Source organism: Anolis sagrei, chromosome 4 (assembly GCF_037176765.1).
Source record: "Anolis sagrei isolate rAnoSag1 chromosome 4, rAnoSag1.mat, whole genome shotgun sequence".
NCBI lineage: Eukaryota > Metazoa > Chordata > Lepidosauria > Squamata > Dactyloidae > Anolis > Anolis sagrei.
The window spans coordinates 121,664,862-121,682,410 of record NC_090024.1 but is presented as its reverse complement, the minus strand read 5'-3'; the positions used below and the strand labels follow the sequence as shown (position 1 = coordinate 121,682,410).

The window sequence follows — 17,549 nt, the reverse complement described above, 5'->3', positions numbered from 1 at the left end:
GATATCAGATCGGCCCCATCCCTATTGGCGTTTCGGAGGAAAGTGAAGACCTGGCTGTTCGAACAAGCATTCGATTAAGCAGTGTAATGAATATTGGAACACGGATTAACGGATAATGAGATGGGATTCTGATTTTACTGATGAGATGCTAATGATTGTTATATTGATGTTTAATTGTTGATGATGCTATTGTTTTAACTGTCCCATAATGGTTTTATGATGTTTTGCATTGAATTTTGCTGTTGTTAACCGCTTTGAGTCGCCTGAGGGCTGAGAAAAGCAGTATATAAATAAAGTAAATAAATAAATACTGTACTGGAAAAGAAAAAAGAGGAACCTTCATTTAGAAAGTCTAAGCCAGGGGTCCTCAAACCTTTTAAACAGAGGGCCAGGTCACAGTCCCTCAAACTGTTGGAGGGCCGGATTATAATTTGAAAAAAAAAGCATAAATGAATTCCTATGCACATTGCACATATCTTATTTGTAGTGCAAAAATTACTTAAAAACAATACAATAATTAAAATGAAGATAATTAAAATGAAATATAAACATTAGCATTTCAATGAAAAGTGTGGGCCTGCTTTTGGCTGAGGAGATGGGATTGTTGTTGTTGTTGTTGTTGTTGTGTGCTTTCAAGTTGTTTCAGACTTAGGCTGACCTTGAGCAAGGGCCGGGTAAATGACCTTGGAGGGCCGTATCCGGCCCTCGGGCCTTAGTTTGAGGACCCCTGGTCTAAGCCATAGAACAAAAGTATTTGGAATCAACTGAAAATTAGTAAATGAAAACTTCTGTAAGCTTGATCGATTCAATGATTCTAACAGGGACTCACAACTAGATTTAGGACCAGGGACATAGGCTTGACAGTTCCTTCCACTGAAACATAGCCTATGACTATTCCTAGCATACACATACACAGAATCACAGAATACCCGCATCTCCTACCATAAACCTGCACAATCTCTTCTGGAATGGCCCTCCTTTTGCCCCTTCCTCTATCTCAGGCACGACTTATGGGAATGAATCATATGAATCATAGAATCAAAGAGTTGGAAGAGACCTCATGGGCCATCCAGTCCAACCCCCTGCCAAGAAGCAGGAATGTTGCATTCAAATCACCCCTGACAGATGGCCATCCAGCCTCTGTTTAAAAGCTTCCAAAGAAGGAGCCTCCACCACGCTCCGGGGCAGAGAGTTCCACTGCTGAACGGCTCTCACAGTCAGGAAGTTCTTCCTCGTGTTCAGATGGAATCTCCTCTCTTGTAGTTTGAAGCCATTGTTCCGTGTCCTAGTCTCCAGGGAAGCAGAAAACAAGCTTGCTCCCTCCTCCCTGGCTTTTCCAATGTGCCTTCAGAGAGTGACCATTCAACCCATTTTGTTTGTTTCCCTCTACAATTGTCCTCACGATGCACTTTCCTCTGTCCTCAATGAAGACTAAACCCCACTGCTGCTCCTCTCTTACAAATACACTTTCTCTATTTCTTATCTCACCCAGGGTTTTAACGTTTTAACATTTTATCTTGCACCTTTGGCCCACCCTTTGAGTCTGATTTTTACTATGTTATTTTGCACTGTTTATTTTATTTTGTTACATTATGCATTTTGTTGTGTTTAATTTTCTGTTGTTTTGTATCTTATTTTGCTGCATTATTTTTGGGCTTGGCCTCGTGTTAGCCGCCCTGAGTCCCCTTTGGGGAGATGGTGATGGGGTATAAAGAAAGTTTATTATTATTATTATTATTATTATTATTGACACAAAAGCACAGTATGTCACAGCAAACGAGATCTATATGCTGGATTTCGTATCACAAAACCACAAGCTGAACACTTCCCAAATGTCTAGGACTGTGTGATTTATTATTATTATTATTATTATTATTATTATTATTATTATTATATGTGGGGCTGCCTTTGAAGACTTTTTGGAAATTACAACTAGTCCAATGGGCGGCAGCCAGTGTTGTCGCGTGCTGGCCCTGTAACAGCTGTACTTTTTTATAGGACGTATACTTTAAGCTCAGAGGGAAGCCAGGGGCACCTCAAAGAGAGGTTCTCAGGGATTTTTCTGAAGTGATGATCTTTAGAGTCTTTAATGATGCAAAGTCTTTATTATGGAACAAACAACAAATGTTCAATGGTTCAAACAACACTTCAAGACTTTCTTAGTCTAGTCTTCAATGGACTGGCACCTGACTTTGATTAACTAAACTTTCTCTGTAGGAAAAACCCTTTGTAACCTCTCCCAGGCTGTTTACTATCTATGCCTCATCGGTGTGGGTCCTACTACCGATTCCAAATGCGTCTGGGTATCGAGTAGACCTACCAGCCGAGTTTTGAAGGTATTTCAGCTGGAGTTCCGTGGATCTGTAATGCTGTTCTCCCTTTGAGAATTCTTAGAAACTTCAGGGCTGTTCCCTCTGTTGCTGTGAGGCTGAGAGGCTGTGAGCTCTCAGCCAGAGCTTTTGGGACCTTTCTCCTGGAATTTCTGCTTCTGTATTCCCGGATGTTATTTTTCTCTGGATGCTCCTTTTTCCCTGGATGGTTATTGAGAAAGGAAGCTTTTCTATGGGATGAGCTGGTCTACATCCTATAGCTTAGCTACCTTGTGTGAGACTGCCCAAAAAATGGCTCCTTTCCCTCCCAGAGCCCAGAACAAGGGGCAGAACCAAAGCTTAATTATGATGGACAGGAGGCCTGTTCTATGACTGCAAAACAGATAACAGAAAATAAAATAAAGTTGGAGCTCCTGGTACAGTCGTACCAGCACAGCCAGACTGCCACCCCCTTGTTGTGCCAGCTCCACTGGCTGCCTGTCCACTTCCAAGCTCAATTCAAAGTACTGGTTTTGACCTATAAAGCCCTATACAGTTCTAGTCCAGCTTACTTGTCTGAACGCATCTCCCTCTATGTCCCACCTTGCAGTTTAAGATCATGCAAATACATCTGGTGGGGATGAGAAACAGGGCCTTCTTGACTGTGGCCCCCCGCCTGTGGAACTCGCTTCCCAACGAGGTAAGATCGGGTCCGTCCCTCCTGTCATTTAGGAAGAAATTGAAGTTGTGTTTCTGGGACTAGGCTTTTGGACAACAGACAGAGATAGCCCTTTGGACATGGAATTGGATATGGAATTGACTGGAATGATGATACGGCTATTAATTACTGTTTTTTACTGTTTTTATGAATGTTTTATTTATTGTTTTTATTGTTATTTATTGCTCTGTTATATGTAGTGGCATTAAATTGCTGCCAAATGTAAGCCGTCCTGAGTCCCCCTTCGGGGGATGAGAAGGAACGGGATAGAAATACCGGAAATAAATAAATAAATAAATAAAATAGAATAATAGTTGGAAAAGACCACATCGGCCATCTAGCCAAACCCCCTGCCATGAACTACACAATGAGACATCCTTTCACAGCATAGCAATTTTATGGGACAAGAATCAAAAGCAGAAAGAGGGAAAGCAAGAATAAAAAATAGTATATTCCTAAATGTTAGGTGCTGGGAGAAACTTATTAGGTCATCTTCTCCACACTTTGCTAGCACAGCTTTAGCTCCATAAGTGTGGAACAATGGGCTGAAATTCAGCTAGGAATGGCAGCTGCCAAGAGCACTGTGAGCCTACTAACAGTTCTGCAAAAAGAACTTGAACAAATGAAAGCTTTTGACTCATAATTTTTGAGTCAGAGATGCTTGGCATCGTTGCCAGGAAAAGCTGATCTATTCTTAATGCCTGCCCAGTGTAAAACAAAAGGAATTATATTTCACAAAGATCACCAGATGACCACATTTTCTAAGTGAATAATGGGGATTAGAAGCCAGGCAAGAGAAATGCTTTCCTTTTTAAAATAGTTTGGAGGAAATTGACATCAGCTGCCTGCTTTACAGACTGCATTTACCAAAGTCTATATATTCACATAATTATTAGTGTCTATTTATGGAGAAGGATATAGAAAAAAGGACAAAGGGAAATAAGTGGGGGTATTCTGGCTTAAGTCCTGAACACAAATATGTGATTTTATTGTACATCTCACTGCATGTAGTCATTTGAATTCACTACTGCAGGCCAGCATCCAGTTGAGCATGCTGCTGATGAATGTTTAAGGACACAGTCTACTTAGCTAGTGGTTCCCAACCTTTGGTCCCTACCAGCTGTTAGGAATTGTGGGAGGTGAAGTCCAAAACACCTAGAGGAACAAAGGTTGGGAACACTGGCTTAGGGCCCTTCTACACTTACCTTAAACCCGGGAGGAAGCGGGTTAAAACAACCCACGTTTCAGTCCCCATCCCCTCCCACAACCCCAGGCTTTCTCTCGTTTGGAGGACTCAGGTAAAAGTGAGACACGTGTAGTGAAATTGCTACTCTATGTTAAAGTTTTGGTGTATAACTCTATGTTTACATATGGCAGATAGAGAAGAATAAGTACAGACAGGGTAGCAACAGCAGAGATAGGATTCATTTGCATATGTGAAGCCGACTGGTCATATGTAGATTAGTTTAGGCCCAGGATTTAAAAAGGCTGCTAGGCCAAAATGACAGTTGGGGAGAGCAGAGCTGAACTTTCCAAAGGGGCAGAGCCAAGGTTCTGAAAGAGGCAGTTAGAGTGAAGGAGTTTCAAAATGACAGTTAGGGATCTGTGTGTGAAGAGAAGAGTTGGTTTTTGAGTGCCTGATAGAAATAAGCAGTTATGAAGATGTGTTAAAGACTTCTGATATAGAGAAACAGTTAGTTAAATAGAGCTCGAGTTTTAAGGAACATAAAGAAGGCTAGTGTTGCCTTAGTTCAGAAAATAATTCAGCCAAGAGTGTGTAAAGCAAGTAACATGTTTGTGAATGTGAAACATTGATAGTTTATTCAGAAAAGTTAACCAAGTAAATGGTACTGACTGTAAGCCTCAAGATTGCAACAAAACACAAATGTAACCACAAGCGTTGGAGCCAGAAGTTGTAAATAAACTGTGTTACTTTGTTATACACAAGAGTGTTTCATTGCCTGCGATATAAAGTACAAAGGTTTAACAGCACAGAAAGTCCCCGCCAATATAAAAGAAGAAACTGAATCAGTATAAGGCAGCAAAGAGGTTTTTAAAGAGGAAATAGTCTCTCTCCCTCTCCTCAACAGGTCACGTATTTTGGGTCTGTCTGGAAAGGCCCTTAGGCTCTCTAGGAAAAGAGTGGCAGAGCACTGAGAAGGCCAACTCTCATGTCTCCATCAGAGAATATCTACGAAGATGCAAAGATTCGGGGCCTCCCTCATCTTCAAATCTCAAAATCCAGGAAACCAAAGAGGGCAGTCATATCATGGGAGTCATATCATGGGAGTCATTCAGAAACCCTGGAGCCAAGCCTGTGACTTTATAAGAGACCATGAGCAGAACCAGCATGCAACAAAGAGAAAGCATTGGTATCAATATCATCATCATCATCATCATCATCATCATTTAATAACTTATTAATCGCCCTCCATCCAAGAATGCTCCAGGCGATTTACAGCTAAATTACAAAAGATAAAATACATACATACAAAAATTAAAAATCAACAGAGATCGAATGCTCTAGTAAAAAAGCCAGGTCTTAAGTGTGAGAGTAAAAGGCCCTAAGTCACACATGGCTCTAATGTAGGGCGGCAAGGAATTCCACAAGGCAGGGGCAGAAATAGAAAAAGCCCTGCGTCTGGTCCTTTCCAAGTGCACTTCTCTAGGACCCGGTATATGGAGTAAGTCACGTTGGGCTGGTCGTTGCGACCTCCGATGATGGGAGAAGGAGAGGTGGTCCCTAAGGTACGATGGACCCTGGCCGTAAAGAATTTTAAAGGTCAGTACTAGCATCTTATACAGGCCACGGTACTCAGTTGGAAGCCAATGTAAATGTTGCAGCACTAGTGTTATATGGCAATATGTTCAGGGAGATTGCTGAATTTGTTTAGTAAGGGCTGTAGAACCTGGCACTGGCCAGATCTAGATCTGGCCAAGTTCTGTGAAGTTGTTGCATCAAATGCCTTTGGACCATGCCTTCAACCATGCTCCAATTCCCCTCCTTTTCAAACCGCTAGACAAGAACATAAAGTTAGGAAATACATTACAGGACTGCCAACCCAACTTCCATCTTCCCCAAACCCAACCAAATATCCAAGTTCTATCCCTGTCCCCTGCAACATCGTTCTTGTCACGGTCCAATCATAACACAGACATCTAGGGCCATACAACAAACTGATGCTGAAAGGAGCAGGAAAATGCCCAACACGATAGCATCTTCATGCCATTCACAACTTGTAGTTCCATTCTAGGTGTGGTATTTCGCACAACCAACCTACAGAAAAGGGGTACATTTTTGCAAAATGAATTGATTGGCCAGCCACTGACAAGAAAATCTGCAGATCAGTCTCTTTCCAAATGACGAAACATCAACGATATTAGATGTTGTCTGCTAAACTTACCATGGTTTAGGTGTCTGATGCAATCATTTAGTGCTGTGCCCAATTTCTTTTGAGCCTCCGCATCCGTAAAGCAGAAGTAACTATGTCTGAGGAACGGTTGCCACAGATAGACTGGAAAATCTTTTGGAAGAACAACAAAAGCTGGGGCATTCTCCTTGTCGTTGGAACCTTTAAAACACATTGAAAATATTTACAGGTTTCAAAACTCAAAGCCATTTGATGCAAACAATTATACAGAAGTGGTGTAAGATGTCAGGTGAGTGGGTGAGGTCTCTAGATGGGGGCCCAACTCAATGTGCCTTCTTTCTTGCACAGATAATAATGTTACCCATAATATTTTACTTTTGGTAGGAAAGTAACAGGGACAATTATGTTCTGATTGTGACATAATGTTAGCAATTGGTAACAATCATTTTTTTAAGTGGGATAAAAATATTTACTTGCTACTACTAAAACGTTACTTCTGGTAGAACAGATATAATTTCTGTATTTTCCTTGTGAAATAATGAACCAAATTAATTACAATTAAGTAACAACAAACAAATCATTCTAGACTCCACAATTCAAGGGAAATATTGATAAGCAATTTATTTATTTATTTATTTCGCGCATTTCTACCCCGCCTTCTCAACCCCCGAAGGGGGACTCAGGGTGGCTTACAAAAGGCACAATTCGATGCCAACACAAACAATAAGATAAAACATATATAAACAGCAATTATAAAACAATTAAAACTATCAATTATACATCACAATCAATAAAACCAATCCAATGCTCAACGTTCGCCAGCTCAGAATCCGTAAGTTCATTCCACATCGTCAAATCCTATCAATTCTAGTCGTCATTGTCCTTTGTCTATTTGCCAGATTACCCAAAGGCCTGGTCCCATATCCATGTTTTTAGTTTCCTTATAAAAGAGAGGAGGGATGTCAATGACCTAATTTCCCTGGGGAGTGAATTCCACAGGCGAGGGGCCCCCACCGAGAAGGCCCTGCTCCTCCAATCTCACTTGTGATAGAGGTGGGGCTGAGAGCAGCCCCCTCCCAGAAGATCTTAAACTCCGAGGCGGGACGTAGAAGGAGATGCGTTCGGACAGATACGCTGGGCCGGAGCCGTATAGGGTTTTGTAGGTCAAAACCAACACTTTGAATTGTGCTCGGAACTGGATCAGCAGCCAGTGGAGCTGACATAACAGAGGGGTGGTATGTTCCCTGTATGACGCTCCGGTGAGTAATTTGGCTGCCGCCCGCTGGACTAATTGAAGTTTCCGAACAGTCTTCAAAGGCAACCCCACGTAGAGTGCGTTGCAGTAATCTATTCGGGATGTAACAAGAGCGTGGACCACTGTGGCCAGATCTGACTTCCCAAGCAAGAACATGTCCAGCTTGTAAATGACAAAAATGATTGACGGTTTGGAAACCATGCCCTATGAGAAGTGGCTTAATGAGCTGGGTCTATGTAGCCTGCAGAAGAGAAAGTTAGAGAAGACATGAGAGCCATGTTTAAATATGTGAAAGTATGTCATAAGGAAGAGGGAGCAGGCTTGTTTTCTGCAGCCCTGGAGACTAAGAGCGATAGGTTCAAATGACAGGAAATGAGATTCCACCTGAACATTAGGAAGAACTTCCTGACTGTTAAACTGTTCAGCTCTCTGCGTTCTAGTGTGGTAGAAGTTCCTTCCTTGGAGACTTTAAACGGGCTGGATGGCCATCTGACGGGGGTGATTTGATTGTACTTTTCCTGCATGGCAGGAAGTTGCACTAGATGGCCCATGTGGTGTTGTGACTCAGCTGAAATCAGAGAGTGTTTCTGATGAGGATGATGGGACTCAGGTTCACAGTTTGGTTCAAAATGTCCGTTATAGACAGTGAAGAAATGCCTGTTATAGACAGTGAAGAAATGCAGTTTCCCACAGTAAGGCATGAGAGTGTTGATACTGAAAATAGCCAGATGCAGTTTGACTCAGAAAAGGAGGACAGCTCTCGGCCTGGTTCTCAGCCTGATAATGAGCAAGTAGGAAAACAGACTAACACTAACGAACAGACTGACCTTGACGATATGGGAACTTTAGATCGGGCTGACCGGTTGGAATTCCAAATTCGAAGGAGTGAAAGAATAGCTAACAAGAGGGAGGCCAGAGAAACGTTTTCATGTTTTGCAAAGGGTATTAAACAGTGTGTTTAAGACCAGATCTTTGTCAAAGCAACTTTGCGTTTACTTAAGGAGCTAACTAGGCTGGATTATCTTGCAGTTTTGGATTATCTTGCAGGACTTTGTCATGTTCTCTTGGGTTTGGCTTTTCTTATGCCTTTTTAGATTAAGTTTCAAGTACTATGTTATATTGATCTTTTGGAACATTAACCTTTGCTTTAAAGTACTTTTTTATGTTTTATTTTTAATAAACTACCTATAAAGACTTCTGGATGTGTGCAGTTTGGTGTTCTTCAGCAAGGTGAATCTACTCTGAGGTGCAACACGTGGTCTCTTTCAGCTCTTATGATTTGACTTCCTCCCAAACACCTGTTGCAGAATGCTTCCGCTTATACTCCTGGTATCAGGGTTCATTTATTTTAAAATAAAACATTTCAAGTATTTTTAAAAACCTCATTACATACACTGAGGCCTCATCTGCAATGCCACGATCCCTTCGATCATCCGGGGAGGCCCTGCTCTCGATCCCACCAGCATCGCAGGCACGATTGGTGGGGATGAGAGAGAGGGCCTTTTCGGTGGTGGCCCCTCAACTCTGGAACTCACTCCCTAAAGACATCAGACAGGCTCCAACTCTGGCAGTTTTCAGGAGGAGCTTGAAGTGTGCCTTCCCAGCTGTTCCAGTGTGCCTTCCCGGAATAATGATCCCATAGCACTTTGTCCTCCAAAGCACTTTACATTTCTTTAAGTCTGCTCGTATGCCCTTCGTTCATGTCCCAACATTATTTCCAATTTTAACTCTATATTTGGCCTTCCCACTGTTTTTAATTATGTGTTGTTTTATTGATAATGTTGTGTATTTTATTGTCTGTTTTTTAATTGCTTGTATTGTTAGTATTGCTTTTATTGTTGTGTTTGGGCTCAGCCTCATGTAAGCCGCACCGAGTCCCTTGGGGAGATGGTAGCGGGGTACAAATAAAGTATTATTATTATTATTATTATTATTATTATTATGTAATGCAGTTTCATAATGTAGTTTCATAAACCGCCTCGAGTCACCTTTGGGCTGAGAGGGGCGGTATATAAATATGGTAAATAAATAAATAATAGTTTAACTGCATAGAACTGCATTATATGGTGGTTCATTATGTGGCAGATGTAGATGGGGCCTAAGTAGGACATGGCTGTCACAAAATGTTGCATCTCACCCTATAACTCCAGCTATGCCTTTTCCCCAGAACACTTTTAGCTTGCATGGGGCTGAAACCGGTAAGTTCCCTCTCCTTTCCTTATGCACATTATTCTCCAGTTTGCTCATTTTTGTCCTTTAGCTGCTGCTCTTGGTTTTTCTGATACACAGAATGTCTGAAGTACAGAAGTAGCATCCACATCTTACATATATGCCTTTCTTTCTCACCCTCTTCTCCAAGCCTTCCATCACACATCTTAATATTCACAGATATTGAGAAAGCAGACAGTATAGACCTCTTCTAGCATGCCTGCGTCTTTATGCAAGGCCTGTGAGATTCCACATGTTCCCTGTGACTTCAGTTCAATTGCCTCAGGAGCCTCAGCTGACTGTCTTACGGGGCAGTGTCTGTATTCCCGGCTCCTTCTCCCTTCTCCTTTTCTCCGTACAAATACATTCTTTCTGCTTTTTTTCAAGGTGAGGGGGATTTGCCCTCTCAAGGTTTCTTTTTTTAAAGGATCACACACACACAATCCACCTATTTATGAGAACTGACAGAGTGCATCCTCAGAAGTAGCTGTGAGTGATATGACATAGGGATACAAACATTTATTATTTGTGGAACACAAGAAAGAAATTTTTCAAATGTTTTTTTGCCCACTGGGTGAGATTACAAGCGTTTTGCTAATTTTTCAATTTATTTATTTATTTTGCATTTCAGTGTGTGTTCATTGTTCTGTCACAAAAAAATAAATGAGTGCATGGTATATTTGAGAGTTCTTGGAGAACGGGAGAAGTTCCAGCAGACTGGAGGAGGGCCAATGTGGTCCCAATCTTCAAGAAGGGAAAAAAGGATGACCCAAACAACTACCGTCCGGTCAGCCTCACATCGATACCGGGCAAGATTTTGGAAAAGATTGTTAAGGAAGTGGTCTGCAAACACTTAGAAACAAATGCCGTCATCGCTAATAGTCAACATGGCTTTACCAAAAATAAGTCATGCCAGACTAATCTGATCTCTTTTTCGATAGAGTTACAAGCTGGGTAGATGCGGGGAATGCCGTGGATGTAGAGTACCTGGATTTCAGTAAGGCCTTCGACAAGCTGGCAAGGAAACTAGTCCAATGTGGGCTAGGCAAAACTACGGTGAGGTGGATCTGTAATTGGTTAAATGGACGAACCCAGAGGGTGCTCACCAATGCTTCCTCTTCATCCTGGAAAGAAGTGACAAGCGGAGTGCCGCAGGGTTCCGTCCTGGGCCCGGTCCTGTTAAACATCTTTATTAATGACTTAGATGAAGGGCTAGAAGGCATGATCATCAAGTTTGCAGACGACACCAAATTGGGAGGGATAGCCAATACTCCAGAGGACAGGAGCAGGATTCAAAACGATCTTGACAGATTAGAGAGATGGGCCAAAACTAACAAAATGAAGTTCAACAGTGACAAATGCAAGATACTCCACTTTGGCAGGAAAAACGAAATGCAAAGATATAGAATGGGGGACGCCTGGCTCGAGAGCAGTACGTGTGAAAAAGATCTTGGAGTCCTCGTGGACAACAAGTTAAACATGAGCCAACAATGTGATGCGGCGGCAAAAAAAGCCAATGGGATTTTGGCCTGCATCAATAGGAGCATAGTGTCTAGATCTAGGGAAGTCATGCTACCCCTCTATTCTGCTCTGGTTAGACCACACCTGGAATATTGTGTCCAATTCTGGGCACCACAATTCAAGAGAGATATTGACAAGCTGGAATGTGTCCAGAGGAGGGCGACTAAAATGATCAAGGGTATGGAGAACAAGCCCTATGAGGAGCGGCTTAAGTAGCTGGGCATGTTTAGCCTGAAGAAGAGAAGGCTGAGAGGAGATATGATAGCCATGTATAAATATGTGAGAGGAAGCCACAGGGAAGAGGGAGCCAGCTTGTTTTCTGCTTCCTTGGAGACTAGGACGCGGAACAATGGCTTCAAACTACAAGAGAGGGGATTCCATCTGAACACGAGGAAGAACTTCCTGACTGTGAGAGCTGTTCAGCAGTGGAACTCTCTGCCCCGGAGTGTGGTGGAGGCTCCTTCTTTGGAAGCTTTTAAACAGGGGCTGGATGGCCATCTGTCAGGGGTGATCTGAATGCAATATTCCTGCTTCTTGGCAGGGGGTTGGACTGGATGGCCCATGAGGTCTCTTCCAACTCTTTGATTCTATGATTTTGCCCAAAATGTTCTATGCCTTTTACACAATTTTTCTTTTTGCAAAAAGTCCCAAAATACATCAGAGGGCCAGGTCACAGTCCCTCAAACTTTTGGAGGGGCAGATTATCATTTGAAAAAAACATAAATGAATTCCCATGCACACAGCACATATCTTATTTGTAGTGCAAAAACACTTTAAAACAATACAATAATTAAGATGAAGAATAATTGTAACAAGTATAAACTTATTAGTATTTCAATGTGGAGTGTGGGCCTGCTTTTGGCTGATGAGATAAGATTGTTGTTGTTGTTGTTGTTGTTGTTGTTGTTGTTGTTGTGCGGTTTCAAGTAGTTTCAGACTTAGGTTGACCCTGAGCAAGGGCTAGGTAAATGACCTTGGAGGGCCATATTCGGCCCTCGGGCCTTAGTTTGAGGACCCCTGATCAAGTCGCTTGGTACTATAGATATAAACAGATATAAGAAGATTTATAATGTGTAGATCATTCTAATTTAAGCAACCAATGTCTTACCATTAGGATCTGGGAAATGCTTATCAGATAATAAGTTATATTCTTCCTCTGTAGCAAGTACTTTGCCTCCCACAGGTAGAATGCAGCTTTTAGCACTAAGCCCCTTCTGGAATGCCTGGAATTGGGAAAAGGAACAAAATGTAAACACATATATGAAATTTCTCAAATTCCTTTATGTTCCCTCCTCCCTATGACTTCCTCTCATACTTATACATGGCTATCATGTCTCCTCTCAGCCTTCTCTTCTTCAGGCTAAACATGCCCAGCTCTTTAAACCGCTCCTCATAGGGCTTGTTCTCCAGACCCTTGATCATTTTAGTCGCCCTCCTCTGGACACATTCCAGCTTGTCAATATCTCTCTTCAATTGTGGTGTCCAGAATTGGACACAATATTCCAGGTGTGGTCTAACCAAGGCAGAATAGAGGGGTAGAATGACTTCCCTGGATCTAGTCACTATGTTCCTATTGATGAAGGCCAAAATTCCATTGGCTTTTTTTGCCGCCACATCACATTGTTGGCTCACTTTTAACTTGTTGTCTACGAGGACTCCGAGGTTTTTTCCACACCTGCTGCTCTTGAGCCACATGTCCCCTTGGATCAGTTTGGTCTGGATTGAATATGGATTGGATCCTGTCTGTATTTGTTTGGTTTAGTTTGTTTACCTGTCTGGGCTAGAGCCAAATCTTACTTTCAGCAAGAGTAGATCTATTAAATTAATGGGAATAATATCATGTTCCTATGGAAGTAGTGGATATACACTAATGGGGACTAACAATTGGATTTAATCCAGGTGTGGACAAATATGGCCTTCCCCAGGGTTGGATTGCTACAAGGCATGCAAAGTTCTTCATTATGAGTTGCATGGGCCAGGGCTGATACTAGTTGCACTCCAGATTTGGAATCTGAAGTGCGTGGAATGGGTTCAAAGTGGTTGAATCCAAATAGATCCCATTTTGGATAATAAAACTGGATGCAAAACGAGTCAGGGGCCTCTGAATGCCACTTATTTTTACTAGACGAAAAGCGAACTCCTTAGTGTGCTGGGTAATGCTGGGATTTCAGAAATGAGCAGGTTAATTCAATACTTCTGAACACCAAGCCTCACCATTTGATAAATCACCAGTTTACCTCTTTATTTTCAAAGCTCTCCACAGTATAGTTGCTTTTAATCACTATGTATCTGTCCTTCCATTTCTTCAGGTCTTCAGCAAAGTGTAACGATTCCCCTTCATAGAAGACCATGTCGGATTCTGCAGGAGGCTGTGGAAGATATTAATATGTTACAGAGAAATAGAATTAGCTCTGTGAATTCCTTCACAATCTATTCGTTCCAGAAAAAAGAAAACAAAAACAATGAGTGGCAGTCATATAGTCCAGTATAACAATGATACTGGCTAGTAGGCTTGGGCAATCCATGGTTCTAAATGGTTCTAAAGTACTTACAAAACTAAAGTTCTGGTGGTGAAAATTTCAGAACTCTAACAAAACTTTCAAAATTTAATTATTATTTCATTATTGGTGATTTTAATGACAGAACCAATTAGGAACTGCCATTTATTATGAAATTTTGAGAGCTTTGTTAGAGTTCTGAAATTTTCACCACCAGAACTTTAGTTTTGTAAGTGCTTTAGAACCATTTAGAACCATGGATTGCCCAAGCCTACTGGCTAGCTATTACAACATGTCCCCTCTATCTTGTGGGGTTCCTCAGGGAGCCATTCCCTCTGTTGTTTAACATCTATATGCGACCACTTGCTCAGCTGTTTCGAGGTTTTGGACTTGAGTGTTATCAGTATGTCGATGACACTCAGCTGGTGCTGAAGATGGAAGGCCGACCGGACTCTGTACCCGATTATTTCCATCAGTGCCTCGAGGCCGTTACTGGATGGCTGCGTGCCAGCAGGTTGAGGGTGAATCCAGCAAAGACGGAGATCCTATGGCTGGGTCAACTGGGCAGTGGGGATATCCAGCTGCCTACCCTGGATGCCTACCCTCCTTTTGGGAGTCCTTTTGGACCCTCTGCTGATGATGGAGGCCCAGGTCTCTGCCGTTAGCAGAACTGCCTTTTTTTCATCTGCAGCAGGCTAGACGGCTGGCCTCCTCCCTGTCCAGGGACGACCTAGCTACGGTGATCCAGGCCACGGTCATCTCAAGACTAGACTACTGTAACGCCCTCTACATTGGCCTTCCTCTGTCGGTGATCCGGAAGCTCAAGTTGGTACAAAATGCAGCTACTCGGCTTCTTGCGGGAATTCCAATGAGATACCACATAACACCAATCTTACTACAGCTGCATTGGTTACCAATTGAGCACCGGATCACTTTCAAAGTGATGGTACTCATCTTTAAGGCCTTGCATGGTCTGGGGCCAATGTATCTGAGGGACCGCATCACCCCCTACCAACCCCAGAGATCCCTCCGTTCTGAGGACCAAGATCTATTGGAAATTCCCAGTGTCAAGACCTTGCGTCTAACAGCAACCAGACGCAGAGCCTTCACAGCAGTGGCACCATCACTCTGGAATGCTCTGCCACCTGAAGTCCGTGCCTTGCGGGACTTATCAGCTTTCCGCAGGGCATGTAAGACATACCTGTTTCGACAGGTCTTTGATTTTTGATATTGCTGTTTTTAAATTGTTTTAAATTGCTTTTAAATTGTGTTAGATTTTAGCCTGTTCTTGTAAGCCGCTCCGAGCCCCAGGAGAGTGGCGGCATATAAGTTCGAATAATAAATAAATAAATAAATAAATAAATAAATAAATGTTCCGTCTTCCAGGAGCTTGGTTAGCATTGTCCCTTAGTTGCATGAAATAGCATCCTTTTGTGAAGTACAAGAAGTTGAGAAAAGGTGATTGGGAAAGGCACCTAGTAAACCTCACAGCAAAGCAGAGGACTGAAGTTTGAATATATACTGTACTATTGTTTGTTTTGAATACAAAAGCAACCAGGAAATCAGGAAGGGAATTCAAATCTGTGACCCAGAGATTGGAAAGGGAGAGAGCAGGCAAATCTGAAGCCCCTTCTACATTGCCATATAATCCATATTATCAAAGCAGATCATCCACATTATCTACTTTGAACTGGATTATATGAGTCTACACAGCCACATAACACAGTTCAAAGCAGATAATCTGGATTTTATATGGCAGTGTAGATCTAGCCTGAATCTTGGACCCAAACCAGCCCTCTGTGATTGTTAAACTGCCTTCCAGTAAGTTTAAACGACATGATGTAGATGCAACCACAATAATAAACACTCCCTGTTACCTTTGTTTTCAAGAACTGGGACTGGAGGTCTCTGTTTTGTTCCAGTTCATTCTGGATGTGCTTGCAGAAGGACCCAGCATACTGGCGTTTATAGTGTGGGCTGAAATTCTTGATTACAGCTTCTGTCTTTCCTGAAAGATGATATGTTAACAGATATATTACACCTCATTTCAATCTCTACAAGGCTCCACAACTGTGAAATTCTCAAAACTGCTGTAGGAATAGAATTCTGCAAAAGATCTTTAAAACATACTAGCTGTCCCCTGCCACGCGTTGCTGTGGCCTAATCTGTTGATCTGGAAAATAAAGTAATGAGAAAGTGTTGGTTTCTAATATACATAATTATGCTTGTGGGTAAACAGTATTTCTTGCTGTTTCTTTGTCAGTGTTGATGTGGAGAACGTCTGGTTTGCCCATCCTGGAACATGCAACATATCATTGTCCTTCTTTAGGGGTCCCTTTCAAATCTATGATACTATATCTCTCTGTGTGTGAATCATCTCTCTCTCTATCTATCTATTTATCTATCTATCTATCTATCTATGGCTGGATGGCTCTTTGTCAGGAGGGCTTTGATTACGTTTTCTTGCCCTGATGAAGGGAGTTGGATTGGATGCCCTTAAGTATTTTCTGTTGGCCATGGGGGTTCTGTGTGGGAAGTTTGCCCCGATTCTGTCGTTCATGGGGTTCAGAATGCTTTTTGATTGTAGGTGAACTGTGAATCCCAGTGACTACAACTCTCAAATGTCAAGGTCTATTTCCCCCAAACTCCATCTGTGTTTATATTTGGGCATATTGAGTATTCGTGCCAAGTTTGGTCCAGATCCATCATTGTTTGAGTTCACAGAAACACTGTTTACCCACAGTGTAGGTGAACTACAACTCCCAAACTCAAGGTCAATGCCCACCAAACCCCTTCCAATATTTTCTGTTGGTCATGGGAGTTTTGTGTGCCAAGTTTGGTTCAATTCCATCGTTGATGGAGTTCAGAATGCTCTTTGATTGTAGGTGAACTATAAATCCCAGCAACTACAACTCCCAAATGACAAAATCATTTTTTTTTTTTTTAGTGATGGTCACTCCGTGTGTTGTGAGATGTTTTGTTGCCAAATTTGGTGTGATTTCGTTCATTGGTTCTTTTCTTTTTAAGGTACTCATTATGCACAGAGCATTTATATATATATATATTAGGCTTGGGCAATCCATGGTTCTAAATGGTTCTAAAGTACTTACAAAACTAAAGTTCTGGTGGTGAAAATTTCAGAACTCTAACAAAACTCTCAAAATTTCATAATAAATGGCAGTTCCTAATTGGTTCTGTCATTAAAATCACCAATAATGAAATAATAATTAAATTTTGAAAGTTTTGTTAGAGTTCTGAAATTTTCACCACCAGATCTTTAGTTTTGTAAGTACTTTAGAACCATTTAGAACCATGGATTGCCCAAGCCTAATATATATAGATTGTCGAAGGCTTTCATGGCTGGAATCACTGAGTTGTTGTAGGTTTTTCGGGCTATGTGGCCATGTTCTAGGAGCATTCTCTCCTGACGTTTCGCCTGCATCTATGGCAAGCATCCTCAGAGGTAGTGAGGTCCTTAAAAACCCTGCATTTTTCTGATAATGGAAAACAATGGAAGTTCCTACCTATCACCTTCTCACCTTCTCAGAACAATAATGATCATAGACCTGGATACGAGAGTCTTTAATTCTATACAACAAATCCCTAATCAGGCCCGTAGCCAGGATTTCGTTTCCGGGGGGGGGGGGGGGGGGCTGAATGTTTTTCAGG

The 17,549-nt window shown here is 41.9% G+C and overlaps 1 protein-coding gene across 1 annotated transcript in view; it reads right to left on the bottom strand.

The window, feature by feature from the left end:
• NIBAN1 (niban apoptosis regulator 1) overlaps positions 1 to 17,549 on the bottom strand; it is a 122,794-nt gene that overhangs the window by 39,128 nt on the left and 66,117 nt on the right. The window contains exons 2-5 of the mRNA XM_067467611.1: positions 15,758 to 15,888; positions 13,620 to 13,751; positions 12,491 to 12,605; positions 6,432 to 6,599 (exon numbers count right to left, since the gene is read on the bottom strand). Coding sequence (XP_067323712.1) covers positions 6,432 to 6,599; positions 12,491 to 12,605; positions 13,620 to 13,751; positions 15,758 to 15,888 — 546 coding nt within the window. The remainder of the gene's footprint in view (positions 1 to 6,431; positions 6,600 to 12,490; positions 12,606 to 13,619; positions 13,752 to 15,757; positions 15,889 to 17,549) is intronic.